The sequence below is a fragment of the Acanthaster planci genome, linkage group LG01, assembly GCF_054643075.1.
Source record: "Acanthaster planci isolate LZ-2023a linkage group LG01, COTS_SCS, whole genome shotgun sequence".
Taxonomy (NCBI): domain Eukaryota; kingdom Metazoa; phylum Echinodermata; class Asteroidea; order Valvatida; family Acanthasteridae; genus Acanthaster; species Acanthaster planci.
Window position 1 is genome coordinate 6,909,057 of NC_141777.1, and position 27,574 is coordinate 6,936,630.

A 27,574-nucleotide genomic window follows, 5' to 3' on the forward strand; every position below is an offset into this window, starting at 1 on the left:
TGGCAGGCTTTTTAGAGAGAAAGAAATGAGACAAAACTCATCTGTCTTAATCCCCACCCCCAGGGTGGCCTCGCACTGCCCCCAGGCGAAGAAGGAACAGAAAAAACAAGACAAGCTCCAATAAAACTTGCCAAAGACCAGTGCCGTAGTCGAGTCCATCACAAATCCTTTCACAAAATCCAGTCAAAGTTAATTGGGTGAACGACAACAAAATGATTTTGTCATAAGCAGCTTGTGGCTTCACCCACACATGAGATGGCCACAACTATAAAATTGCTGACAACAAAGGTTGAGGTTAAGGATGGTAGTATGTGCAATATTGCTTGATTGAAGGACCTCAGTGATTAAAATGTGTGGCAAACCCTTAAAATATCTGACTTTTCTTTTTTGAGACTAAATACGGCCAATGAAGTCACTTAACAGAATTACACGGACCCATCAGGAACACTCAAATAATGAGACTTAAAATAGCATGAAAATGTCTTCAATTGTAACAAATCCTGTTTTGTTATTTTATGAGTATAATTTGCTAGGATGTACACAGCAAAATCTGTTGAACAAAGAACAGCCGTGGCTATTCATAGTAAGCACAGTGCTTTCCCAAAACGATGAAATCCACTGAAGAAGTAAAATAGATCACACATTAAGAATCTATGCCAATTCTAAAGGAATAAATCTTCAACTTATCTCTGGATAAACATTCCCTTTAAATTTCTAGCAACCCATGCAACCGCAACTTTTAAATAAACTTCCCAATTCAAATTTTCATGGAGGATCAATTAAACACTGAAACTAATCGTAAAGGGACTGAGCTCTCCTTTAAATCAGATTTTTATCATCTCAAATATTTCGCTGACAATACACAACATAACGCCCTGCCGGACCACTAGAATTGGTACCATTGCTCCTAGAGTACTCTCAAACATTTATTGAAAACTGCCGAAAGTAAACAATGTTGAAATGTCAGGGTGTGAGTTTACCTTACACACTCAGCAGGTTTTGTGTGAATATAGGCACTCTACACGCTCATGTATGCTGGTGACAAATACTGTGCTTTGTTACTGGGTAAAGTTGGTACAGTGTTTAGGAAGGAAAAAAAAGTACTTCACTTCACAGCAAGGAGAAATTCTGCTGAGGGATGAGAAAAATATGGTTGAAACCAAATTCCTTCAAACTGATCATGTATGTTTGTACTGCGTGAAGGACAAAATCAATTGATACTTGATTGATATCCAAAGAGAAAGTCAACCAAAAACTGTTAACCTAGCACACAAGACTGACTTATTCATAATACATGTGTAAGTCAATGAAGATAATTTGATGATTTAAGATGACATTCAATAATGAACATTTGAATAAAAGTAACAGAAAGGAGTGCCGGACAGTTTTTGACTTCGCATTGGCACATTTCATGTCACATGATGATGTTGGGGTAGTTGAGTAGTCCAGCCATGGATGGGTTGAGACGATGAAGAAAGGAGAGCACAGACACTGTCAGAATCCAACAAAGTTGCAACTAGACACTCCACTGGGTTAATGGTGGCCAGACGCTGATAAAACAAATACGCAATGGCAAAAGGCGACTTGTACATTGGTTGTAATCTCCCAAAATATACTGCAGTACAACTGTATAGCGTTCAATCTTGACTCATTCACAATGTTCTGTTACTGGATTTTATTTTGTATGACGTATTTTTTCACACAGCACTGTATTCTAATCACTCTAATCACAACTGGTGTCAATAGAATAAAGTTTGCTAGAATTCAGCAATGCTCCACCACAGTGTAATGATTTTCAGATTTTTTAAATAATAAAAGTTAGAAGGCTTGTGATTTAAATCATCTTTTTCGAAAGAAAAAGATGTTTATTCATTACTTACATTCCAGAGCTTGTTGCTTCCTGTTTTCTCTCACTGTGAGAAAGAACAAAAAAAGGTTAACTTCATGTTCATATTTATTGTTTACATTTTTCAGTGTTCACCATCCAATTCTCCCTTTCATCTTGTGCAAGTATCTACAATCCCAAAACAGTTCTGAACAAAACCGATAAGGAACAATATTTGTGGCCAACAAATGAGCCTGCACTTTCACATTTACGTGCCAGAACAAAACCGATAGGGAACAATATTTATGGCCAACAAATGAGCCTGCACTTTCACATTTACGTGCCAGAACAAAACCGATAGGGAACAATATTTATGGCCAACAAATGAGCCTGCACTTTCACACTTATGTGCCAGAACAAAACTGATAAGGAACAATATTTGTGGCCAACAAATGAGCCTGCACTTTCACATTTACGTGCCAGAACAAAACCGATAGGGAACAATATTTATGGCCAACAAATGAGCCTGCACTTTCACACTTATGTGCCAGAACTAAACTGATAAGGAACAATATTTGTGGCCAACAAATGAGCCAGCAATTTCACATTTATGTGCCAGAACAAAACCGATAAGGAACAATATTTGTGGCCGACAAATGAGCCTGCACTTTCACACTTATGTGCCAGAACAAAACTGATAAGGAACAGTATTTGTGGCCAACAAATGAGCGAACACTTTCACATTTACGTGCCAGAACAAAACCGATAGGGAACAATATTTGTGGCCAACAAATGAGCCTGCACTTTCACACTTATGTGCCAGAACAAAACCGATAGCGAACAATATTTATGGCCAACAAATGAGCCAGCACTTTCACACTTATGTGCCAGTGCTCTTTCATCCTAGAAGGTTACCCGGTGCTTTGCATTCGTACCATCTAAGGTCAGAAAACATCTTAGCGGTTGCTAACATCCAAATATATCCACTATCCCATTCCACCATCTTACAAGTTCAATCAACTCCATTTTATAGAAACACGTTTATCATGAGTCCAGTTTGAAAGAGGCATGATCGACAGAATCTACACTGGTGTGGGGGGGGATCTGTGTGATACAATTCAACGTACATCCAATCATGGTAGCTTTCCCCATGAGATACCCTGTGATTAGTATACACGGGAAGAGGAAAGGACCTATCTCGCGGATGTAAGGCTTCCATAGAGCCATTGGGTTCTTCGGCCAAACAGTCGGCATCTTCTCTGACTTGGGTGTGTTTGAGCTGAAACGGTATGACAAAAGCAAACTCCATTAACCTGGATGGAATGGTATCTGGCAGGTTAGAACATAACATCATAAAAGTGTATGTAATGCCATGCGTGTACATGTACAATGAAGAATATTTCATTTCCATTGGCCCTATTCTCATGTCAGCCATCTTGAATCAAACCTGAGGTGATTCCTTTATAAATTTTCTAAAAATTTAATGTGTGGATGTGAACTTGATGCAACATGGCAAACTATTATCCTTCACTGTGATGCAAAAGGTAATTTAAAAAATCAGGTCACGTGTTCAGTAGATGAAGTGAACTGAGAAGGATGCTTCAAGATGGCAATATGTATCTTGACAATAAAGCCCACTGATTATTCCTGACTGCAAAAAATAAAGGATTTATGATTGGGCCCAAAAAACAAATACTCGGTCTCTGGTCAAGACCAAAGTTCCAGAATTGATGCGGCGATGCGGGTTGGTGTTTTTTTTGGGGGGGGGGATAGGGTTGGCTTTTTAAGCCTGGCAACCGACACGGAAATGAGTGGCATATTTGATCAAAGAGCAAAGGAGTAGCACGTCACATGTCACACGTAGCTGTCACTATAATGGCACATGAGGGTGCTTTGTGTGACCTTTCATGTTCATCCTTTGACCCAAGCACGCACGCACCTTTTACAAACTTCCAGTCATGACAGTTCTTCCAATGATACATTGGTGGCCCCAATTAAACTTTCAATTGTTTCAGTAATAATATCTGCCATCATTTGAGAGACTCGAGAGCACGAAATCACTGCACAGCAACCAGAATTAAGCTTCACAGTGTGTACGTCACATGGACACTTGTAACACACATGCGCGGGGTTCGTGTGAGCCTGACCTTGCCAGTAACAGGATGTACGCTCCCCTGAGCCACTGTTTCTGACTCGCACTGTCTGCACTGGACTTTCTGTCTAGGGAAAAGTGTCTCAGGAATTCTTCCTGGCCAGAAGTTGGCCGGTAAAAATTCCCACGCGGCTCAGGAAAAGTAACTGAGAGGAAGTCTTCCCGGGACATCCACACTGGACCTTTTTTGGGCAAAGTACCCATCGTCTCGGTAAGTTTGCCCCCAAAAAGTCCAGTGCGAACTGGGCTTATGAGATACTACCAAATTAACTTCAAATTTTAAACTTGGATGTACAGGATAGGCGAAAGTAGCAATGACACTTTTCCTCATTCTGGACTGGTTTCCGGACGGTAGCCATGCGAGCCGCAAAATATATTTTCAGCCAGACCCATTGTGAAAAGCTGATTTTCCAATGAAAAATGTCTTAATTTAGAGATAATTAGTTTATAAATAAGAATTTCAATGAGTTTAAAAAAGCGGATCTTGCGTGTGAACTTTTTCAGCTGCACAGTGCGAACCATCAATGATACTACCTTGCGCTGCAGAGTTGATGAACCCCTTACCTGACGTACATTTCCACAACGTCCGTATAATAAGATGAGTTCGCAACGTATATTGCGTGCATGCACTTAATGTGCGATCCAAAACTAGGAAACAATATGCGTTCTGTTTTAGGCCAGTTATAATAAAACAGACACTTTGAAAGTAATTTTGATTAAACAGACATTACATGCAAAAGTTTATATGACTGTTGAGTATGAAAAAAGTATTTGGGATCACTTGTAGTGAGTGACATATCACTATATCCCATATAATTTTTTTCCTGCTAGGCCTAAGTACTATGATTTTTTACAAACTGCTCAAAAATAACAAAGTGTGAATCAGAAATCTGGCCAAAATTTCTTTTCTAGAAATTTTTCCAGAACAAGTTTTCTTAAACAAGAAGCTTACACGTAGGCCTACATTTCACCTTTAAAACAGAACCTGTCTGAGAATGTAAAACTGAAGAACACAAAGGAGGTAGATTTTTATTTCAAGCGATACGGAACTGGATTGTGCAACTTACTACGGCCATCATCTTTACAATACCGGTACCTTAGAAATTAGGCTTGTCTATCTACCACATCTACAACATGAATTTCTCTTCCATTATTAACCCTCCTTTGGTTTTACAGCACAAATGTGCACAAGTGCCCACAGTCTCTGGTGAGCATGTATTTTCTATATGGAACTTGAACATGCACAGGTTCAGTGTGTACACAGTAGGTTGTCAGCACAAAATGACCCAGGGTCTTTTGTGCAGTCCTCTTCACTGCATTTGGTTTACTGCACACTTATGCACATGAAACAGTGAAGCACAGTTGTTGGGCAGCACAAAAGTGCAATCTGATATTCCTGTGAGGGACTGTTGGTGCAGTGCACAACACAACACAGCTGTGCTTCTTTGAGGTGTTCACCAAATGACCCAAAGAGTGACTTCAGCATAGGAGGGTTAAGGCAGAGTATTACACACCGTCGTCTCAGCAGACGACTGGGCTGAGCGGACAAAGTATCTCAACGGACGGCCTGTCTCTCCTTTTTTGCGTAATACGCACGGATGGTTGAGTTGTCTCAACGGTCGAGTTATCTCAATGGTTTAGTTGTCCGAAGTCGAGTTGGCAAATGGTCGAATTGTCCAAACCCCGTTAAAAGACAATTTCGGCCTAGGCCTATGGGGCAGCGCAGACATCCGGGAGTTCCACAAAAATACGGGTAGCAACTAAGCCTAGGCCTACACCGCTGCCGGTGAAAACAACTGCAACGAGCGCGCACGTATGTACAGATCAAAGAAAAGATTGTATAACCCAATCCTCGGACTGGCAGGTGCATGCGTACGTCGCCAAGGTCGTTGTTTTCACCGGCGCAGTAGGCCTAGGCCTACCTGTCATTTTGCGAGAATCCCGGATGTCCGCGCTGCCACATATCACAGGCTACGAAGTGGATTATACAGTTAGTGGGGTATTCTGCAAAGGTGCCTCAAGTTCCCGGTTAAAATGTTGCATCCTGACTCCACCTTTTTCATCATATATCATCTCAATAAAGGTCATTACACATTTACAGAAATGCTGAAAAGACACGAATTCCGGACTGAGGAACATTTACATGTACCCCCAGGCTACAGACATGACCGATGTTGTTGGGAAATAGGCCTACTTAGAAAATTCTCTTCACTCCCTATAGACTTTGTACACAACTGCTGAAGAGGAGTCAGCATGCAACATTTATTCCAAGTTCCCCGATTACAAACGTACAAAATAAACAAAAGTGAAACTTACGAGGGCTACGATACAGGCCTATGCTCAGCTGAGCTCAGCAAAGTTCGCTCATGCAATGGGTCAATCCAAAATGGCGACGGACTCGTTTAATATGGCGGCCTCTATCGGTCTACTTTAATAATTAAAAAAATGATATTGTGGTCCGGCCGGTGGGGGCGCCAGCTCGAACCCGCATCGAGCTAGCTGGCTGCCAGCGTATGCGAACGGCCCGCGGTTTTCCCGCCTCGCGCCTGCGCAGTCCCATGTCTAGAGTTTTTGGGATAGAACACAGTGTTGCAACGCTAGAGAAATAAAACCAAGGTTTCTTGGGCAGAACGGCGATTTGTGGCTACCTATATCTCTGTGTGTCTATATTAGCGTCAGAGCCCAATCCGTAGGATACGCTACAATATCAAAGTACAGTACTAAACTTAATGTCGTAAACATACGCTCAACATCTACGGTGAAACAATTTCTTATATATGATATTATCACCATCTGGTAAATTTTAAAGGGTAATTAAATGATTTGCGCTGGGGATAAGACATTGGGACTTGTGCTTTTTTGTGGCATTTTTTAAAAGGTAGAGTCTTTCTACGTACGTGCTTCAATAGAAAAAGGGGAAGGAACAAGACCCCAACTCGTGTCTCATATCTTATTATTCTGGAAGGAGTATTCACATGGACCGCGACTGGCAACTAAATTGATATGTCATATGGCAACGCAACTGCATATTCAGTGGTTGAATTTAAACCCTTCCTTCGTGCAGCCCGTGGTCATACTCCTCTTTTTCTTGAAGGCCTTAGAGGTAGGTCGATTCACGGTATTGGTAGGTCACGTCTGCGCCCATTGAAAATACGCGGGGACGTTGACAGTAGACGCAGCTACAGCCCTGGAATCTTTAATGGCTTAAAAATAATTACAGTTAAGTAAAACTGACGCTCACCCATCAGTAATGTAACCTCGGGGACGGGAGAGAGCGCAGGGGAGACACAGTACCCAAAGCGATGACCATATACCCCTCCCGGTTGTCCCCCATCTAAAACACATATGAGCACAATCAAGAAGCTGAAAAGACGTACAGACTGAGGCAGCTCACAAATGTGACTTTTGGGAATTTTTCAGGAGCTGCTTTTGAATAATAGCTATCTACTGAGGAACTTAATGATATTTTTCCTGGTATACCCGCATAATTTTGAACTGTTGGTTTAATTTTCCTAGGCTGTTCCCTTAGAAAATTACGAGCAGCTGAAACTATAGCTATGCACAAATAAAGGTCTGTGTGTTTCCTAAAGGCTGAAGTCCAAAGGGCCTTTCGATCACATGCTCAAAGTGTGGGTCAAATTACAATTTCGTTTGACATAACGCACAGTGAACTGCCATAAAAAGAATAATACATGTATGATCTGATTGTAAGACTACATTACAATTCAGTCACACAATCACTTGAGGTGTGCAGAGATCCACAGCTCGTCAGGGTTCACTGGAGACAGCATTTCTGGTACAAGCTTGGATTCTCTCAAGACAGTTTGCCTTTTTTTTCTGCTGTAGGGCCTGTGCTTATTGCTGTAGACTGCATTATGACTACATCTACTCATCCAGCTGCCAACTGGAGCACTACTCCTGTCGCTTGGTCAGTAGTTCCCGGTAGGTTGCATTTGAGTTTTGAAAGTTGAAATTGCGATATTATTGTAATTCCAAATCCATAGAGCTATATCAATTTACAAAATGCACCCCAAATCGAACAATTTCTCTACATTCCATTTTTTTGTAGTCGTTTTTACTGTCTTGTGGCTTCTGAGGCGATACTTTGCGGGAGGATGGTGCTACAGTAAAGTTCGTTTGGATGGTAAGACAGTCCTTATCACTGGAGCAAACACAGGCATAGGCAAGGAGACAGCCAGAGACCTAGCAAAGAGAGGTAGGTTCATTTTTGTGATGTAGAGTGGCCGGGGTCTGAAATCTTGACATGCGTCCAGTAGTAACATTCATGCTTTGCTATAGTATGCAAAATGGACGTAGCCACGAACCAATTCCTTTTATATTCCCATAACTGGACGTTATTTCCGTAGATAGTCATAACCGATATTTGTTTGCTCTGTATTTAATACTGAGTTGCCACTCAATGACATTGCGTCACTATGACAGGTTCTTCAAAGCTGCTCAACTTCTAAATGGATTTGATCACTACTCCCCCTCCCCCCCGCTGTGAGTCCGGGACATGCATGGCAACCCTGTGCTATACCTTTATGACGGTGTACCCCTGTGCCATATCCATGTAGACCTAATGCAAAAAGTACATTTGTTTCATTTTGACGGCAGTTTGCAGTTTCATAAAAAGAATGAAATAGATGCAGTCACATACCATACCACAGGTGCACGGGTAATTTTAGCGTGCCTTGATCAGGCAAAAGCGGAATTCCTCGAAATTAAAAAGGAAGGAAAAGTAAAAAGGGAAGTTGAAGAAACTGGATAGAAGTGACACCTTTCTGGTGTCCATCGTTCTTTAGTCTATTACCAATGAGTGCTTTTCCCTGGGAATGAGTCACACCTTCCTGTTCTTCGGCCCTTCCTGTTAACTCCCCGTGGCTTCATAGCAAATTGTTCAAGTATTATGAAAAGTGCAGCAACGGGCTAATGGAATATTGGTTCATTAAAATTAAATATCACATAATTCTGTAAATAATAAAACATGAATAATCGCAAATATAAACAAGCCTTGTCTTGTTAACTTTATTGAAAGGTGCCCGGGTGATTTTAGCGTGCCGTGATCTGGCCAAAGCACAGGCTGCCCTCGCAGAGATCCGAGAAGACACTGGTAACAGAAATCTGACTGTGGTCAAACTAGACTTGGCTTCCCTTGCCTCAGTGAGAGAGTGTGCAGAGAAGATCAAAGCAGAAGAGTCCAGGCTAGATATTCTCATTAACAATGCAGGTAAAATTCTATCAAATATTGCAGAGGAATACGAAAACAATTTCAGTGGAATGATGAAACATTTCTGCAAATGTCAAAACCCAAAATTATAAATTGATTGATTGTAAATTGATATGGGGAAAATGGCCTTACTTTTTCCAGAGAATCAGAAGAAAAATTGCCTTTAATTGAAAGCCTGCATAATGATTGTGTAACGTTGATTAGGTACCTTAGGTACATGCCATGCATGTGGTGAGATTTGACCAATGCTGTCATACATCGCACAGGAATCATGATGTGTCCAGAGTGGAAGACAGAGGATGGGTTCGAGATGCAGTTTGGTGTCAACCATCTGGGTCACTTCCTCCTAACCAACCTTCTGCTAGATCTCATCAAGTCATCCACCCCAGCCCGCATCATCAATGTCTCCTCCCTTGCTCACGAATACGGCAAGATAGACTGGGACGACATTCACATGCGAAAAGGATATAACAGTGGAAAAGCCTATACTCAGAGCAAGTTGGCCAACGTGCTGTTTACTAGGGAACTTAGCAGGCGACTAAAACGTAAAGGTCAGCAAATGTCATTCGCGCCTATGGCAACTTAATTCTGCAGAAGTTAAAGAGCGCCTCTAAGGAAAACATGTTTTCTCTGATTTTATCTGTTCAAATAAATATGGCCAAGCATCCAAATCAAACGCAGTTTAATTTGTTTTCAGAGCTCAACTGTAACTATCTAAAAAGGACTTTTTCTGTTAAATGCAGATTTTTTTGCTCACTTGGTGTTATGCCACTCTCTGACACAGGCACCGGGGTTTCTGTCAACGCAGTACATCCAGGATCTGTGACCACAGAGCTGGGCCGGCACGTGGTCAATAAGGGTGCACTCCTGGCGATTGCTATTAAATTATTCTATCCATTCCTCAAACTGATCTTGAAGAGCAGCGTGCAAGGAGCTCAGACGACTATCTACTGCGCCGTAACTCCGGAACTCATGCACTTTTCAGGTTTTTACTTCAGGTAACCAAAGAAAGTTTGGGGGTAAATGGACACCCCTTATAATCATATCAGCCTATGCAACAATGACACTTTCATAATTATATCTTGGCGCTGTGTCATCTTCTTACGGAATTATGGAAGCGTATAAGGGCCACTTGCAAAATTTTTGTCAAGTTACTATCTCGCGGCGAGATGGTAATTCGCCGCGGCGAGACAGTAACTCGACAAAAAATTTGCAAGTGGACCTTATACGCTTCCGTATCTTCTTCCTCTCACTACGAGCTTTAAATTGCTGTAAACTGCAAAAAGCTTTGCTACTTGTATTCGAACCTTGCCATATGGAAAGCTGTCCTAAACTTGATGTGGTGTACTTTGACAGTGGTAAAAATTCATCTAGCGGTCCTTTTTATGAAAATTATATTACACTATGCTTCTTCCCACCTAGTGTTCGTCCAATGAACTTAAAAACTTCGTCAGTAGAAAATGTCACTCATTGTTCATAAGTGGTAATTTTTTTTTCAAAAGATGTAAGCCACATACGGACCACTGGCTACTATTTGTGTTATGAGGGCATACAGTACCTCCCGCTTTAGTTCCTATGGGCATCGTGCTTGAATGACAGAATGCATTTATTAACAGCATTCTGACACCGACACACGTTGTAGCACATTCATCTGAGTGCACAATGTATGTTTTTATTCTAAGTACTAAACACTAATTCTTTAAGCTGAAATTTGTAAACTTCTACGCCTTTGTTTTTTAATCGTTCGTACGACTGGAATGGCGTGAGATGAACCACGCCCTGTATCCTTTATAGCCTTTTTGTAAGAACAACCTTTTAGTTCACCCTATATCCACTTTAGCCAATTTGCAGTTACAGTTCAAAACATGTTAATTCATTCATTAACATTATATGCTAAGTCTGCAGGCTATCCTTTATACCCATCGACGTAAAATAATTGCCAAACCCAGTCTATTACTGAGTAAGTTCCACGTGAAGAATAGGCTCTACTCTTTTTCACCATTATTCTCCCATGCAGTGATTGCGCCCAAAAGAAACCTGCTCCACTAGCCTTGGATGACGAAGCAGCTCGAAGATTGTGGGACATGAGTGCCCAGATGGTTGGCCTCCAAGAAAATTAGCAGGCCTTCTCGGTTTTTGAAAGTTCAACTCATATGGACAAAACGCCTACCACAGCACTGCTATAACAGTTGATCTGTGTAATTTACGTATCAAGGATTAACAAGGGGTGGCGAAGGGGGGAGGGGCACAAATTGCCCCCGGAAGACCCGTGGGCAACTTTTTACTAAAAAAGCAGCAGTATGTTAGAAACAGTTCTACCACCTTTTGAGGGGGATGAGAATTCTTTTGTAGATAAAAAAATAGATAGTAAAAATATGGGCATTCGGTTTTTAAAATAACATCCATTTGCCTACCCCGGACCCAAGACCCTTGATACACCACTGATGACTGTTCTTTCTTGAATTTGTCTCTGGCTTTATAGGTTCAGTCTTAATACATTTGTAGCTCGGTTTTCTACACATTAAAGAGATGTCCTCAGTTACATGTATTATTGTTTACTTTAAAAATATTCTGAAGAAATTTTTCAGGCGGATGACAGTTTATTTATAATGAATATAGGTAATTTTCATGTTGGTGCTTGTTTATTATTATTGTTCATAATCTGTGCTTTCCGTCTCATATTCAAGTCATTATAGTGACATTTAAGCATTTCAAATGGTACACGACTTGCGACAGTGCATGTCAGCAATCAGGCTCGGAACCAACTCTCAAAAAGTAGTTGAAGATAATATTTCAGTAAATTACTATAAAGTTAATTATCCAGTTAGTTTTGCAATTATGCCTCAGTTTCAAGAATTACGCCATGGTCTGCATTGCTTCCATTATAATGTTGGCCCTATATACTCTTTATGCCTTTCCATTCTGCCTTTCTGTTCTTTGATGAAATTTGATGAAATGTAGCTATAGGGGAAAAATCTTTTCCCCAGTTTTCATGAGAAGACCCTCATAACTTGTGGTCTTAGTCTGTAGAATTGTTTCGCCATGACAAAAACGAAACAGAATATAACTAAGTTCATTCTTGGGCACATTTGACGCATAAAGCTGCAGGCCCTTAGGCTAGTAATATGCCACAGCGTGATACTTACTGATAATTTATGGCAGATTTGTTTAGTCAAAAGTTGGTGACCAAAGGTCGGAAAAAAATGAAGGATCGTTTTGACATGAGATCTAGTACCTGGGTGCAGATTGTATAGCTTAATGGCTTTGGGGTGACAGGGTTATAAGGGGCGGTCTCTGTCTCTGTATGATACCCTCGGTGTGTCTGGATACACATGTACATGAAAATTATCTTTAATATTGCCTTTATGCACTCAATTATTGCTTAGTCACGTGAAATTTCCGAACTCATTTCAAATGAATAAATTCAATCAGAAACTAGACAAAATGAAAGCTTAACAAGTAATTTCCTCACTTAGAGGAATACTACATGTACATGTATACTGCTTAGTCCGCGTCACTTAGACCTCTCACAGGACTTAGAACAAGTCTACTTATCTGAGTCCAGCATTAAATACTCGGGATCAACGCACTCACTTCACAGAGCAGCCTCATTCACATGTCGTAGTGGTCGCATATCCGTTTTATGTTGTATATTCTACTAGTAATGGCTGCCGGAGATGATACTGCAATGTTTGGGGTTAGTCCTGTTCTTGGCGCCCTTATTGTTGGTAAGTCGAAAGTCATCTTAGTCTCCCTTTTACAGAGTAGAAGGCTCTAAAACTTGTTGCTTTAGGAAAAGATAAATGACGATCTAATACACAATACAAAAGTGCTTAGGCAGTGAGGTGGAATGCAGGCGCAACTCCACACTACCTTCAGGGATATAAAACTTCATAATACACCGTGTGAGTTGAGATAATTTTAAGTTCAACTGTGGTCCAAGGCATACCTCACACACACAGCTTAATGCCGGCTTTCCTGCTTGTCAAAGTAAGTTGGGTATAGCTGTGTTGTTTTATTAAGTAATAACTCTAGTCGTTTCCTTTTATTCTCCAACCTTTCAGACACTACCATTCAAAGTATTTCATATATCAGATGTCAGTATTTGTATACCCAGCAAGAAATGAGACCGAGGGGTACCCCCCAACATGTCCAATCCCTGTACACATTCCAGACTATTGTTACTTAACACATCCCCCCAAGATATCTGAAAGGAATTCCCCAGATTCCTGCGACAGTGCGAGACAATGACCAACACAAAGCAGGGGGGGTTCTCTCCGTCTCATACCTTGTTGCATATGTGTATTTGTCCTGATGATTGACCCTATCAGCAACTGCTCGCAGTCCTGTATTGAAAGCACTGTGGCTTTTCTACTGTAGGTTCGCAGAAAGCGAAATGGAATTTCTTTTCGGATATAAGTCCACTTGTTTGAACTTTTATGCATTCCTTTTCTCACAACTCGCCATCGACGTTGCAATTGCTTCAACACAACGAGCCAAGATTAGTGCCAACGTACGCCGAATTTTGTATGTACTGTTGTTTCCAAGATAATCCGCTCCTTTCTTCATGGTAATTGTGCATGTAACAATAGTTTCTAAGGACGCACTGAACTGAACCATATGTTTGGCGATAGAGCGAATCTTAAGTCGGAATACTGGGGTGGGTTGTCCTCCAAATTATCCCCAAATATTGCTCGCAATTATTTGTCGAACTGGTATTAAAGTCTAACATGTTCCTGCTCTATTCCAGTGCTTGAAAGAGCAAATTTGCCAATACTGTTTCCCTCAAAAGTTAATCCTTATATTGTGGCTGCTTAATCGTCAGTTGGAGGGACGCTGCTATGGTTACTGCGAAGGTATCTCGCAGGAGGATGGTGCTACAGCAAGGCTCGTCTAAATGGTAAGACCGTCCTCATCACCGGGGCAAATACTGGCATAGGCAAGGAGACAGCCAGAGATCTGGCCAGGAGAGGTAGGTCTGCTCGATTATCCAAAAAAGTACACCAAACAGAAAAGATTAATTTATGCTTTCTGCACGTGGGGTACGATGTGTGCAATAGATTAATCACAAACTTCGTCTTCGGTTCTTGGTAATTGGCTACAACCTGCAAGTTCATGTTTGTGTGAAAGATTCTACGAAGAACAGTTGGAAAAACTCTGTGTAAAGCCAACTGCGTAGGTGAATTGGTTCATGTGCTGTTTGCCAAATATTCATGGTTAATGCTCGTTATCCGGAAGTGTCTTACAGGTGCGAGTTCCAATTGTGCATTGAGGTCAACACAGACCAAAATATGCCAAATTATACTACTGCTATTCGGTGGATATGTTTAGGTGTCCAAATGCTAGCATGAATGTAGCTATTGCAGCTGTAGAGGGAGAAGGTGCTCTTCTCTCCTCGAAATTAAACCAATAAAAAGGAAAAGTAAAAAAGGGAAGTTGAAGAAACTGGATAGAAGTGACACCTTTCTGGTGTCCATCGTTCTTTAGTCTATTACCAATGAGTGCTTTTCCCTGGGAATGAGTCACACCTTCCTGTTCTTCGGCCCTTCCTGTTAACTCCCCGTGGCTTCATTGCAAATTGTTCAAGTATTATGAAAAGTGCAGCAACGGGCTAATGGAATATTGGTTCATTAAAATTAAATACCACATAATTCTGTAAATGATAAAACATGAATAATCGCAAATATAAACAAGCCTTGTCTTGTTAACTTTATTGATAGGTGCCCGGGTGATTTTAGCGTGCCGTGATCTGGCCAAAGCACAGGCTGCCCTCGCAGAGATCCGAGAAGACACTGGTAACAGAAATCTGACTGTGGTCAAACTAGACTTGGCTTCCCTTGCCTCAGTGAGAGAGTGTGCAGAGAAGATCAAAACAGAAGAGTCCAGGCTAGATATTCTCATTAACAATGCAGGTAAAATTCTATCAAATATTGCAGAGGAATACGAAAACAATTTCAGTGGAATGATGAAACATTTCTGCAAATGTCAAAACCCAAAATTAACTTCATTTTACGATTGTAAATTGATATGGGGAAAATGGCCTTACTTTTTACAGAGAATCAGAAGAAAAGTTGCCTTTAATTGAAAGCCTGCATAATGATTGTGTAACGTTGATTGGGTACCTTAGGTACATGCCATGCATGTGGTGAGATTTGACCAATGCTGTCATACATCGCACAGGAATCATGATGTGTCCAGAGTGGAAGACAGAGGATGGGTTCGAGATGCAGTTTGGTGTCAACCATCTGGGTCACTTCCTCCTAACCAACCTTCTGCTAGATCTCATCAAGTCATCCACCCCAGCCCGCATCATCAATGTCTCCTCCCTTTCTCACGCCTATGGCAAGATAGACTGGCACGACATCCACATGAACAAAGGATATGACAGGAGAAAGGCCTACCGACAAAGCAAACTGGCTAATGTGTTGTTTACACGGGAACTCAGCAGACGCCTGAAAATTAATGGTATTAATCACCTCTTTTAAAAACACTCAACTACTGTAACTCGGGTTAGCAAAGTGACTGATTTTGGTTTTTACTGATTCACAGTGAAGAAAATTAATTACTTTTCTTAAACGAATAAATGAATTTGTTTTTGTGTTCAAAGAATCGGTAGGAATGGATGACATGTTCCAGGTACCGTCACGACCCGTTTTGCTTCATTGCTGTTTCCCCGACACCCTTGACGGCAGTACACACACCAAAATTACTTTCCCAGAGTAATATTGTGTCTGTCAAATCACTTTAATTTGACAAATCTCTTGGATGTATATCTAGAGTTTGAGGTGACCGTGAATGCTGTGCATCCAGGTGTTGTAGCAACTGAACTGGGTCGTCACATGATGGAATCAGGTAGTCTGGCAGCTCGTGCCGTCAACGTGCTGCGCTTCACACCGATCATGTGGATGTTCAAGAATGCTGTACAAGGGGCCCAGACAACCATCCACTGTGCAGTAACTCCGGAGCTTCTTAACACGTCAGGACTATACTTCAGGTACGTGCAGAGATAAGAGACACCAGGCAATGTCTTCTAAAATTACCCTCCTGTCACGTTTGCATGCTTCACTCTCATAGTCCTATCCCAAGGGTGCATGTCTATCATAATTTTGATTGATACACGGAGGCGCAGTTTGTGAAATGCATGGCAGGTCACCTTCTGCCATAATCAGTCCACGTAAGTGTTAACCTCGGGCTTTCCGACTAACAAATTCTCTCAGATGAGAACTCGAATTGATTATACATCTGAGGTTATGAGCCGATGTGTCTGTCACGGTGGATACGAGCAAGGCATGCGTGCACCTGCCATACTGATCAGTTGTAATTGACCCTTTGCTCAGGTGGGTTGGAAGGCTAAACTGGCAAGCTCAAGTCACGTGACAGTAACGTGATTGAGTGACATTTACACACATATTTATTTATGCAAAATAAAAATAGATTTTTTTATGTAATTGGGAAGTATTTTTCCATTCAGAACACATTTCTTTGATTTTAACGAGGGAATTTAGACGAAACTTGAATGATACTGAAAAGCCCGCCAAAATATACGGGCATCTCCAGCCTGAGTGGAATCACACTTTATCAGTTTCATTTCAACTTTCTCAGTTTTTGTGGACGGCTGTGGTTCATACAAGTAGGAAAAATAGCTTCCACATGTCAATATAGCTTTGTCGACTTTACCTCTTTAAAGTGGATCCCCTGACATACCGGGATGAAACTTTCCTGAATTCGCATTCTCCAGTCAGGCAATGTGAAATTCAAGTTGGCAAACAGGTAGTGCCTCCTGTCACTGTGTATGGACGCTTGGTGCGAAATTGCTGCCGCGTTTCAATTCATATCTTTATTGAATGCAAGATATCAGTTGTATTAAGAATTTGAAGAGTATGACAGGGAAGTACTGACACTCAGAGAAATACACTTTTCGAAATGGCGACCTGAATGAAACGATTCCCATCATTTCTCTTTCCACTTTTCTACCTTATAGCGACTGTGCACCGAAGGAACCTTCTCAACATGCACTGGATGATGACGCGGCACGGAGACTCTGGGATCTGAGTGTGGAGATGGTCGGCTTACATGAAAAATAGAAAACGATTACTTGGTTGTCTTGGATGTGATCGATGAATCCAATTGTTATTTGAAAAAAATAGACATGTTTTGCGTACGTTTTGAATTTTTTTCAGACAAGGAAATGGCATTTGAATTATTAACGTACGAATGCGCCTATTTAGTAGGTTGAATATTTTTCTCTTTGATCCGGGAGCAGGCTCATTGATTTTGGGAAATGAAACCCAGAGCTCCTGTCCTTATACCGCTATGTCTCTGAAGGTGAGACAAATACTATAGGAGTCGGGTTTGTGACTGGCTAACCCGCAGCGTCAGGGGTTCTGCTCCCGGTTACATGATGTGACTTTGGGCAAGTCACTTAATTCCCCCTTGTCATTCTTCACCCAGGAGTAAAAATGGGTACCTGTTAGGGCAGAGACAGTTAATGTGCACTGAAATGGCAGTATCGAGCTGTATACGTAGGAGCGCTGTATAAAAATTTGTTGATATGTAGGGGAGCCGTGCCGGTGTAAAGGGTAATCTCACTGTTTTGATATTTTACTGTAAATGAATATGCATGATTTCGGATCCAATCCACATTGTATCTCGGTGATTTTTATATCCGTATCAAGTTGTTACTCTCTAGTTGACCTTTAATTGTGCTTCCCACAAAAGGTGTAGCCTATGCCTAGAAAAAAAGAGTTCTAAGGTATCTTTTGCCACTCGATGAAGAAGCTTATTAAAGTATGGTTCGGTCGTACAGTTTTGCCCCTTATCTATGAGACACCCTTTCTGACTTTATTAGTAGGCCTACAAAAAAATAATAAAATGAAAATAATAGATATGAAGAAACTAATATATAGGACGAAAGTGAACTAAATTTAAAACGAAACAAATATATAAAGAGCGAAAGAAGTACATATAGAACGAAAACCAATCCATGATATAAGACAAAAGTACATTTAAAGGACAAAGGTGATAGATATATCGGACGAAAACTAATAAATAATATACGACAAAACTCATATATAAACGACGAAACTAATAAATAGGCCTAGAGAACGGAAATAATATATTGGACGAAACTAGTAATATAAAACGAAACTAAAATATAGAACGAAACTAAAAGACTGTGGAACGAAACTAAGGTCACTTAAAAAATAGTTTCAAATCAGTTGGATTTGCAAAAAAACGAGGAGGTAGGAGGTTATTTTTTTTAAATACTTTGGTATGATCTGGACGTACTGCTGCAACCACAGAACGAAAGCGCCATGTTCACTTTAGACTTGTGCACAGAAGTGCACATGACAGTGTATGTACATGTACTCAGGTCGCAGTTTGTGCGTGCACGAGGTTGTGTGGGCGTTTTAGAAACTACGGGGGACGGCTAAGGACATCGGAAAAGACAACTTTATAAAAACAACGAAAAACACGCAGCAAGATTTTTGAGGCAGGCACTGACGCTAAACAATTTTTTTTTCATGTGGCCTAATACACATTGAACGAAACTATGATAAATATAGAACGAAACTAATAAATAGGACGAATCGCCGCCACCTCGACGCCAGACCGGTTGTAATATAGACCAAAATGCAAAACATATAGAACGAAAACGTAAAATGTATAAGGCGAAGCGCAACCTACCGACTGGTTAGCGGACGTCGCTCCTAACCAAGATGCAGAGCTTTTTCAATTGCTCTGAAGTGATGCGGATCTTTCTCTACTGTTCCGGAATGTTAGGACGATACGGAACAATTGAGAACGTCCCTCATCATGGTGAGGCCACATATAACGTTGCCGGTTGCTGCTATGGTCATGCCGATTGTGCTTGACCACGTTGTTGACAGTCGGCCAATGGGCACTGCTGCCAGTGTCAGGCATGACGCGCCGTAACACTGGCACCGACAGTAGTAGGCCTAGTGGGTATAACATTAGTTGCAACTAATTCATGGAAAGTAGGGTTTTGAAGGAGGTTGTCAACTACTCATACACGAATGTTCACATTATTTTCCGACTCTCGAGCCATGGATCAGGATCACAGCTCCACTCGATTCGACAAATCTCTGTGACAAGTAAGGTGTGGAAGGCCTATTGTGACGTCCCTTGTATCATCAAGAGTATTAGGGGAAGTGTTCCACAAGAGTTACGGACAACACTAATTTTCCCATGAAATGTTATAACAGGTGTTATAAAGTGATTACATATCCCAACAAATGAAATTTAGCAAGGAAAATTCCAAAGCATTTACTTAAAAAACAGAATTTATTTTCAGACGAGTATCAAATAGTTATATCAAAGATGGATTTTCACTGGGGAGATGGAATTAACTTTGGACTTTTGCCCTGAGACATTCCTGATTCCCCCCCCCCAAAAAAACAACAATCGAACTGACTGGGCATGAAGTTTATGAACTGAACAATTATGGAGAATAGCCCTTTTTATTTTGCCATACTAACACTGACATGGGACAGGCGGACGTCACCTGGAAATGTCTTGGATGAAACACGTGAAAGAAGTGAGCACAAAAAGAATTTTTAGAAAGTTTTAGAATTTTGTTTATGTTTGTAGTACAAATGCCGTTTTACCAATCACTCTTTGTTGGATTTCCCTCGTATCTGGAATGCCCGACCTCCTGACACCACGGACAGTATCCTCCATGGACCCATCTCTTGTTTAAACAATCTCAGATCACAATTTCTTAAGCAATATATTTGTCTCATCTGCAATCAATTTTCCTGTGACTGTTCCATATCTGAATGCAATTTCACAATTGGGTGTTTAGAGCAATATTTTATATCAGTCTTGTCTGTACAATCTTTTATTAATTTTGTGTGAATCATTTTAAATTCATACATGTCATATTTAGCTGGATTAATCTTTTTATTTATTTTTTTTTTGGTATTTATATAGTATATAAATGCCTTTCAACAATTACTGTTGTTGGATTCTCCCGTCTCTGGAATGTCCTATACCTTTTGAAACCACTGCGAGTATCCTCCATGGTCTCAACTCTTGTATAAACAGGTCACAATTTTTTTTACCAATAAATTTGTCCATTGAGCTATTAAAAGGGATTTGTCTTATTTGAAATCGATTTTCCTGTGACTGCGCCATATCTGAATACAATTTCATAACTGGGTGTGTACAGTAATTCTTTATACTAGTTTCGTCCGTACAGTCTTCTATTTATTTTGTCTGAATTATTTTTAACACATAGGGCCTAATACAAGTACTACTTTAGCTGGGTTTTATCTCAGTACTTTTGTCTATTATTTATCAGGGAGCTATTTTTTAATAGCTCCACGGTTTTATGTTTTGTATGTTTGTAGTACCACCGTGACCAGGATAGCATTTGACAGTGATTAGATTCACTTTTGGTGCTCCTTCGGGGGTAGTCCTGCATTTACAACTGTCTTTGTATTTGCTGTTTGTCCATAACGGTTTAGTTGTCATGAGAGGTAATTGTAGCGGACATTGTGTATTGTATTAACCATCAATGTTAGCTCTTGAGTACCATTTAATAATAAGCCTGTCTAAAATTAGTGGTTTTTCAATTCCTTATATTATATATTGCAAATTTATATAGTTACATATTTTGTTAATTATTTTCAGCGAAACCTAACTTCAAACTTCAAACTTCCGTATGTGGTAAACCTCAGTACAATCATGGAGGTCCTTCCTCCATGGTACAATCAGCTTCAGTATTGTGAACTTCTACATAATCTGCTTCAATAGCCTGCTTCTCCACCTTTCTGCATCTACGCCGGTTGTTCCACATTCCGTTTTACGTAACTATACACGTACATGTACTTACCAGGAAATTAATGCTAGTCTAAAGCAACAGTCAGCTATAGTAATAAATGAAATGAAACTCTGAGCGAGGCGTTTCTACACAATAGTGTGCCACGGTTCAAAGCTTCTCGGGCCCAACCGAGGGGCAGCCGACGCGTCGGCTCCCGTCGCGACAGTGATGTCTTTCCAGTGTGTTGTGTGTTCGCATGCATGCATGGTTTGATGCAATTTGACCTCCTGCGTTGACTAGGTTTGAACGAAAACTATTCATACGGAAGTGTACTCTGCGCAACACACATTTTGTCAACCCACACTTCTCAATTTCTAGTGCGCTTCTCTCGCCAATAGAGAGTTTTTCACAAAATGATGGTCTCCACCAAAGTCTTTCTCTTAGCCTGTTTCGCTTTTCTTAGTTTCGCTGGGTTTGCATGGAACCTAGCGATGTGGAGCTTGCTGACAGGGCTTGCTGTACTTATTATCGCGGTTCTGTATCTTCACAGGTGCGCGTGGCCTGAACGTCTTCCACCGAGAGGAAAGTCCGTCTTCATTACAGGTAAAAGTGATCAGTAAAAAACTAAGCAGTTCTGTCATTGAAATAATACTACACTTTCCTTAGGTCGGCAGCTCTAGAATTAGAGATATAGTGTGTCAACGATAGGTTAATTCACCATCATTACAAATTAATGCAAACATTAAAAGCAAGCGTAAATTATGCACTGGATAGAGAATGACAAGTGGGATGTTTTATCGACTGCAGTTCCAAGGGCCAAGTAGTGGGAGGGGGTGTTCGAATTCCCAATCAGTCGCTGATTCATTTACTAGTAAAATAGTGTGCGCATTTACGTGGAGTTTCTAACTTATTCTTAAACTGTATGAGAATGCAAGAACAGCAACTTGTTCAAGACTTTTTGTGGGGCGGCGTGCCTCAACTGGCGACCCCCTACACGAAGGACTCGCCTTTAATAAAGAAAAAAAATTCTGACAAGAAGTAGGTTTGCCCCTGCAAGAGAAGCACACTCAGACACCGGTTTGCATTTGTGGGCGCAAAGGGGAGTTGGCTGCCTGCCTGGCTATATAGCTGCTGTTTCAGTGGCTTAGCTATGATTTTACTAATGGGGGCACAAGGGGGCACCAGAATCTTATGGGGGGGGGCTGCTTGTGGTGGTCTATTTTTTTTGGGGGGGGCAAGCTTTTGCCCCAGGCCCTCCCCCATGACTACACCCCTGTACTGTTTGGGAGAATCGAAAGAAGAGATAAACGAGTGCAGAGCTATAAGAAGACACCAGATTTGATCACGATTGACCACAAGAAACAGTGGCTATATGGTGACTTATTTTATGCAGGCAACCAAGCGATTTCGTCAACGATTTTGTTAACGAGTTTGAAGTTCTTTTTTTTTCGATTAAGGTTGTGACAGTGGTTTCGGCAATGCGACTGCAAAGCATTTGGATGCTCTTGGGATTCAGGTCTTTGCAGGCTGTCTGTTTCCAGGCGGTGAGGGCGCTTCTCGGCTGAGAGCTGAATGCTCGGATAAATTATGTGTTATCCCATTGGACGTTACTGAGCAGGAGGATGTTGACGCAGCCATAGCAACCATCACAAAATCCACTGGAGATGAGGGTAGGTAGACACTCTACAGCTTAGCAGCAGAAAGACAGAGAACTGCAGACAAAGGCGAAGATATAACCGGATAGACCACTGCAGGCGCATGAAAACAGCCAATGGGCTTACCAATACAGGAAATGAAATAATTTTCAATTTTACGGCTAGCAAGCGCCTGGTTGAAATGTATGCCCGATAAATCTTCCTTTGAAGAAGTTTATGAGTGAGTGACGTTCACATGTATAATATAATGCAGCAACATGTTGGTAACATTATGTTTCTTCCCCAGTGCAGGTCTTTGGGGAGTGGTTAATAACGCAGGTATCTGCCTCTGGTCTAGGCTGGAGGTCACGCCCATGGAGACAATCCAACAACATCTGGATGTGAACCTGCTCGGTCAGATCCGTATTGTCAAGGCAACGCTTCCACTATTGCGCAAGTCCAGAGGTCGAGTCATCAGTATCAACAGTACAAATAGTACGTGAAACCATGACGCCACATTTTGTTTACGTGTGCACTCTCCTTATGAGTTCAGTGGACCGTGGGCCCCCATAGGAAAGTGCACCTATAAACAAAGCGTGAAGTCATCAGTCACATAGTACATGTTGCTTATTGATCCAGACAACAGTCATCAAGGTTGCAAGGGGATCAAAATGAGTATTATACTGTTGAGCTTTCCTCAGCACAATGCTGGAATCGCTGATCAGAACACGCAAAAGGAAAGAAATCCTTGAAACTGTTTGGTCTGAATTATCTGCACGTACGAAAGTCACATTTATAAGAACTTGACCAACTACGTCAAACCCAAGCAATAGACCTTTCCACCAATAAATTCATAATTATGCACGCCTGCGCACAAATGGCCTTGGCGGTAAGAAGTGTGAGCGGGCCATTGAAAACGTACAAGGGTGCGATTTTGATCACTTTCTCTCAGCTTTTCTGTCTTTGGTCATTTTTTTCTTCAGAATATCCCATTAAATCGTTTTTGCTATTAGTTTCAAACCTAAGCGGGAGTTTTAGTGCTCTGTAAAAAGACCTTGCAAATAAAATGGCTATTAATAGTGTATAAGTGAACCTAATGTGCCATAATGTGTTCGGAGAACTGAACTTGTAAACATGATTTTGGAGGAATTTGTGCGTGATCTTGGAAGGGTGTGATGGTAACAGCAACCTCCCTGACAAACAGGTTATTTCTACATGACGCTGTTTGGGGCCTACGGCATATCCAAGGCGGCCGCCGAAATGTTTAGCAATGTGTTACGACTTGAATCAAGGAAGTGGGGAATCCAAGTGATAACCATTCATCCAGGAGGCTTCCGAACTGGTGAGAAATAGCAGCAGATTGTTGATTATTTCTAATGATTGGATAAGACTTGAAGCTATGCATGGTGGAAGTACTAACTTAGGTTAGGTTTGCGGTTGCACGATGTACAAGAAAATATCTCTTCTATGAGTGCGTGGTTCTGAGAAGATCCGATGGTGAACACACGCGACGTTCCGAACAGCATTCTCAGTTCGTCTTCAGGAGGGTGACTCTCCTGGTGCAATCTCGAGCCTAACTTCTTAATGGTTGTTTCCACTTGGTTGCTCTCCAATTTCGTATTGATGTCTGCATGATCTATTCGTATAATTAATGTTGCTGTTTGTCATCCGTCACTGGATTTGTTTCTTTGCATGTGCATTCCATTTAATTTTTCTGTCTTGTAGCTGGCTAATTGCTCCAAATTTTGTCAGTGTCTTACAATATTGGAAGACGCAAATCTTTGTTGTTTAATTTCTTGTTTTTTTACTCGTGACACACCACTGACTGGCGGTCTTGAATGAAGACGATGGAAAACGCAAGTTTACTTGAAGGAAGAAAAGCTCATTGTATTCTGCGGCAGGCCCACATAAACGAGCCGAGATAAACCCAATTCGCATGGTGTGCCCGCGGATTCAACCCGCGTTATATTGATATTTATAATACCTATTTCAACTTTTCTACAATGTGATGTTTCAACAGGCCTCGTGACCAACCTAAACAGCATGCGTCAATATCTACAGAAGTGCAACGATCAACTTAGCGCTGACCTTAAGCAGTATTACACACCGGAATACTTCCAGGCAATGCTTGATAATAATGGCGCCTCAACTCTTCCCACGGATCTGTCACCTGTTTGTCGCACAGTGACAACAGCGTTATTGGAGAGGGCGCCCAGTACCTGCTATAGGTGTGGTCTGTTTGCAGGTGTGATGGTCCGTTCGGCTCAGTTTTTGCCAACTCCGCTCTTCGAATTCTTTGTTCGCAACAGCAAATTGTTTAACAAGGAACTGGAGTGTCTTAATCCGCATACGATCAAAGATGACAGTAAACTCTAGGTCTTTGGCCTTTTTACGCTACCGGTAATCGGTACCTTGAACAGAGATGGTTCTCATAATCACATCAGTGTTCCTCACAAATTGCAAAATACCCAATTAACTCATTACTTATTCGGCAATTAATTTCAGTCTGCCAACCTAAGGAAAAGCCTGTAAAAGCCCGGGTGCGATTATGCTTTTTTTTTGGGGGGGGGTCGTTACTGCACTGAAAATCACGAGTGTACCACAAATGCATGTGCATTGATGTAATATCAATCATAACAATTATTGAGCCTTAATTATATATTAACATTGTTTATTCAATGGATTTCTATATCAGCAAGTTTTGTTTTTGTCACACCCACAAATATTCCCTTTTAGGGATGTGGAAAGTGTTAACCACCTGTATCTATCAATTAACTGTTTACTGTAGTTTAATATGGCTATTATTATACGGCCCTTGTCTCAAAATATATCTCAAATATATTATACGGCTCATTTTATTTTTGATTCTAATGCTAACAATAACATGGTCCGGAACCCTACTCCTATAAAACGTGAGAGAGCTACATGACGTTTCTTTTTGTTATACCATGGTAATAAACTGTGAATTTTTGTTGGTCGTACATTGATCAAATGATATGCCTCAAATACGCAAATACATCAGTAAGGAATTTCTTAAGCGATGTCCGCCATGGTTTGCGAGTTACGTACCTATACCCTGTACCCACAAGATCCATTAAACTGGTTCCCGTCCAATTCGTAGTCTCCAGACGTCTTACAGACGTCCTCCGAAAGTAAGGACCGGTAGCGGCTAATGAATCCGGCAGAATCCTGCCAGTTTTATGTAAACTGAGGGAACGAAGCCCGCTCAATGCACATATCAAGCATGAGCTTATAGAATATTTTGCTTTTTCTTCTTTGTTAACGAAACTAATTTCGCCATAAATTGTTCATTTTTCTAAAATTTAACACTGATTAACCACTGATTTGAAATAAAATGCAGTAAAATGATTTATCGATGATAATCATTTTAAAGGAAATTACCACACTGCGATCAACAGAGGCTTAGAAAGGGTAGGTACTTGTATTTTATTCGTTTCTCCACAAGGGGAGCGGGTTAGCATAGCAGCTCTTTTCTTGCTTTGCACCATTGAGGCCCGGGTTCGAGTTCCAGCCTGGCCCAGGCTTTAAGTGCATTTGGTTACTCGATCTCGGAGGTTTTCTCCGGGTACGCCGGTTTCCTCCTGCCTCTAAAACTGGCCATTTTTCCTAACTCTGTAATGTGATGATGATTAATAAAGTGTATGAATAAACTACAATAATTGGTGCAAATAACCTGAGTTTCTGAAAGCGCCATTAAAACAAAACAACAACAACTCCTCCGCTATAGCGCTAGACGTAATTCACGTGAAAGTGTTTGTACTGGCCTGACAAAAACTTAAATATTCCAGTATCTAAATTGACAGAGCTAATCGTATACCTTAAATTGCAGCTAGCTGCCGGTCCCTATGTAATAGGAATAGGGAAAAGTTCAAGGATTCATTCCCTTCCCTCGCTCGGATGGCCTTGCACAGATTTTAGTGGAGGAAATACGTCACATGGGGTCACAGCTAACGACACGCAGAGCATTGTGGGTAAATTTCTGCCAGGCGCGCGAGCTCGCTCAATGCGTTACATAAGCGGCGGTTATCAATTCAATATTTTTTTCTTTTACTTCCTCTTACCACACTGTGATTGTACCAAGGCCATGTTTTTTATGATATAGCCAACACCTTGTCGAAACATTGCCATTGGCAAACCGAAGTATTTAAATAGCGCTTCGCTAGAAGGAAGTGATAACCTAGCGGTCGCTGGTCATGCACAATGTAGCCAATTACAGTGCAAGTTCACACACCCTTGCAGCGCCCTTGGGTGCTGGGGTGACTGGCGAATCCATCACCTTGATCTTTCGAGCGCCCTGGTCAAAGTGTCGTTTCCATGTATTGTATCTTTTACCGCGACGTTAGATACGAGGTTGTAGGGAAGCTGGTATTATGAATTAATATTTCTATGAGATGTGCTATAAGGGAAGGTGAAGTACTATCTCTGATATGACCGTCATCAGTTCTGTTTATATCTGCGGCCTCGGTGCCATTTAGCCCCTCGGGTGTACAAAGGACTACGGAACCCTACTCTTGCAGACAAGACTTAGGCTGAAAAGTGCCATGCTTGTTTTTAAACATTTCAAATTTTCCATGCTTTCCTCGACAAAGAAAACCAGTTAAATTGTATTTTTTAAAGTCACGCCGGTCGGCCGGAAGTGGCCTGCAATGTTGTACTTTTTGGCGGGACTGAAGAAGTTTGGCGGGTTTCCAAGAATTTTTTTCGGGAGTGCTGTGCTGTGCTGTGCTAGACAACTGGGTAGATGGTCGTGGTGATGGCTCCGCTGGGAATCACATAGATTGTGGCATCTTTCAAATATAATTGTCCAAGCAGTTTTCATTATTTAGTGACGATGAAATAAAAGGAATCCAGCCCGTTTGAAGTACCAAAGTCTTTTGCCTGCTGAGTTTTCTGTTTTGCCTGGCCTCTAATTCCCCCCTTCAGTGGT

General features: G+C 41.2%; 3 protein-coding genes and 1 long non-coding RNA gene across 7 annotated transcripts; 3 read left to right on the forward strand and 1 right to left on the reverse strand.

Annotated features, from left to right (window-relative positions):
* Positions 1–483: 483 nt before the first annotated feature.
* On the reverse strand, positions 484–9,554 carry LOC110988443 (uncharacterized). Its single transcript, XR_015424747.1, has 4 exons — positions 9,416–9,554; positions 2,953–3,104; positions 1,881–1,913; positions 484–1,550 (listed from the first exon to the last, which is right to left on the reverse strand). It is a non-coding gene; the product is annotated as an uncharacterized LOC110988443 (long non-coding RNA).
* On the forward strand, positions 6,616–12,446 carry LOC147800288 (retinol dehydrogenase 13-like). 3 transcript variants are annotated; one of them, XM_087134384.1, is made up of 7 exons: positions 6,616–6,689; positions 7,824–7,919; positions 8,047–8,193; positions 9,016–9,207; positions 9,474–9,758; positions 9,992–10,205; positions 11,225–12,446. In XM_087134384.1, the coding sequence occupies exons 2-7, from the start codon at positions 7,853–7,855 to the stop codon at positions 11,325–11,327; spliced, it is 1,008 nt and encodes a 335-aa protein (XP_086990510.1). In that variant the 5' UTR covers positions 6,616–6,689; positions 7,824–7,852; the 3' UTR covers positions 11,328–12,446. The 3 variants fall into 3 exon arrangements, with proteins under 3 accessions (XP_086990510.1, XP_086990508.1, XP_086990503.1); XM_087134382.1 differs by lacking the exon at positions 6,616–6,689 and adding an exon at positions 7,040–7,080; XM_087134377.1 differs by lacking the exon at positions 6,616–6,689 and having other exon boundaries at positions 7,627–7,919.
* Positions 12,447–12,722: 276 nt separating this feature from the next.
* Positions 12,723–18,025, forward strand: LOC110988383 (retinol dehydrogenase 13-like). 2 transcript variants are annotated; one of them, XM_022251839.2, is made up of 6 exons: positions 12,723–12,935; positions 14,033–14,179; positions 14,928–15,119; positions 15,388–15,672; positions 15,985–16,201; positions 17,189–18,025. In XM_022251839.2, exons 1-6 carry the CDS (start codon positions 12,851–12,853, stop codon positions 17,289–17,291), a joined length of 1,029 nt encoding a protein of 342 aa, XP_022107531.2. In that variant the 5' UTR covers positions 12,723–12,850; the 3' UTR covers positions 17,292–18,025. The 2 variants fall into 2 exon arrangements, with proteins under 2 accessions (XP_022107531.2, XP_022107538.2); XM_022251846.2 differs by lacking the exon at positions 12,723–12,935 and adding an exon at positions 13,803–13,867.
* A 3,207-nt stretch (positions 18,026–21,232) lies between these two features.
* On the forward strand, positions 21,233–26,009 carry LOC110988430 (retinol dehydrogenase 7-like). Its single transcript, XM_022251914.2, has 5 exons — positions 21,233–21,595; positions 22,450–22,662; positions 22,939–23,121; positions 23,831–23,968; positions 24,647–26,009. Exons 1-5 carry the CDS (start codon positions 21,406–21,408, stop codon positions 25,000–25,002), a joined length of 1,080 nt encoding a protein of 359 aa, XP_022107606.2. The 5' UTR covers positions 21,233–21,405; the 3' UTR covers positions 25,003–26,009.
* The last annotated feature ends 1,565 nt before the right edge of the window (positions 26,010–27,574 follow it).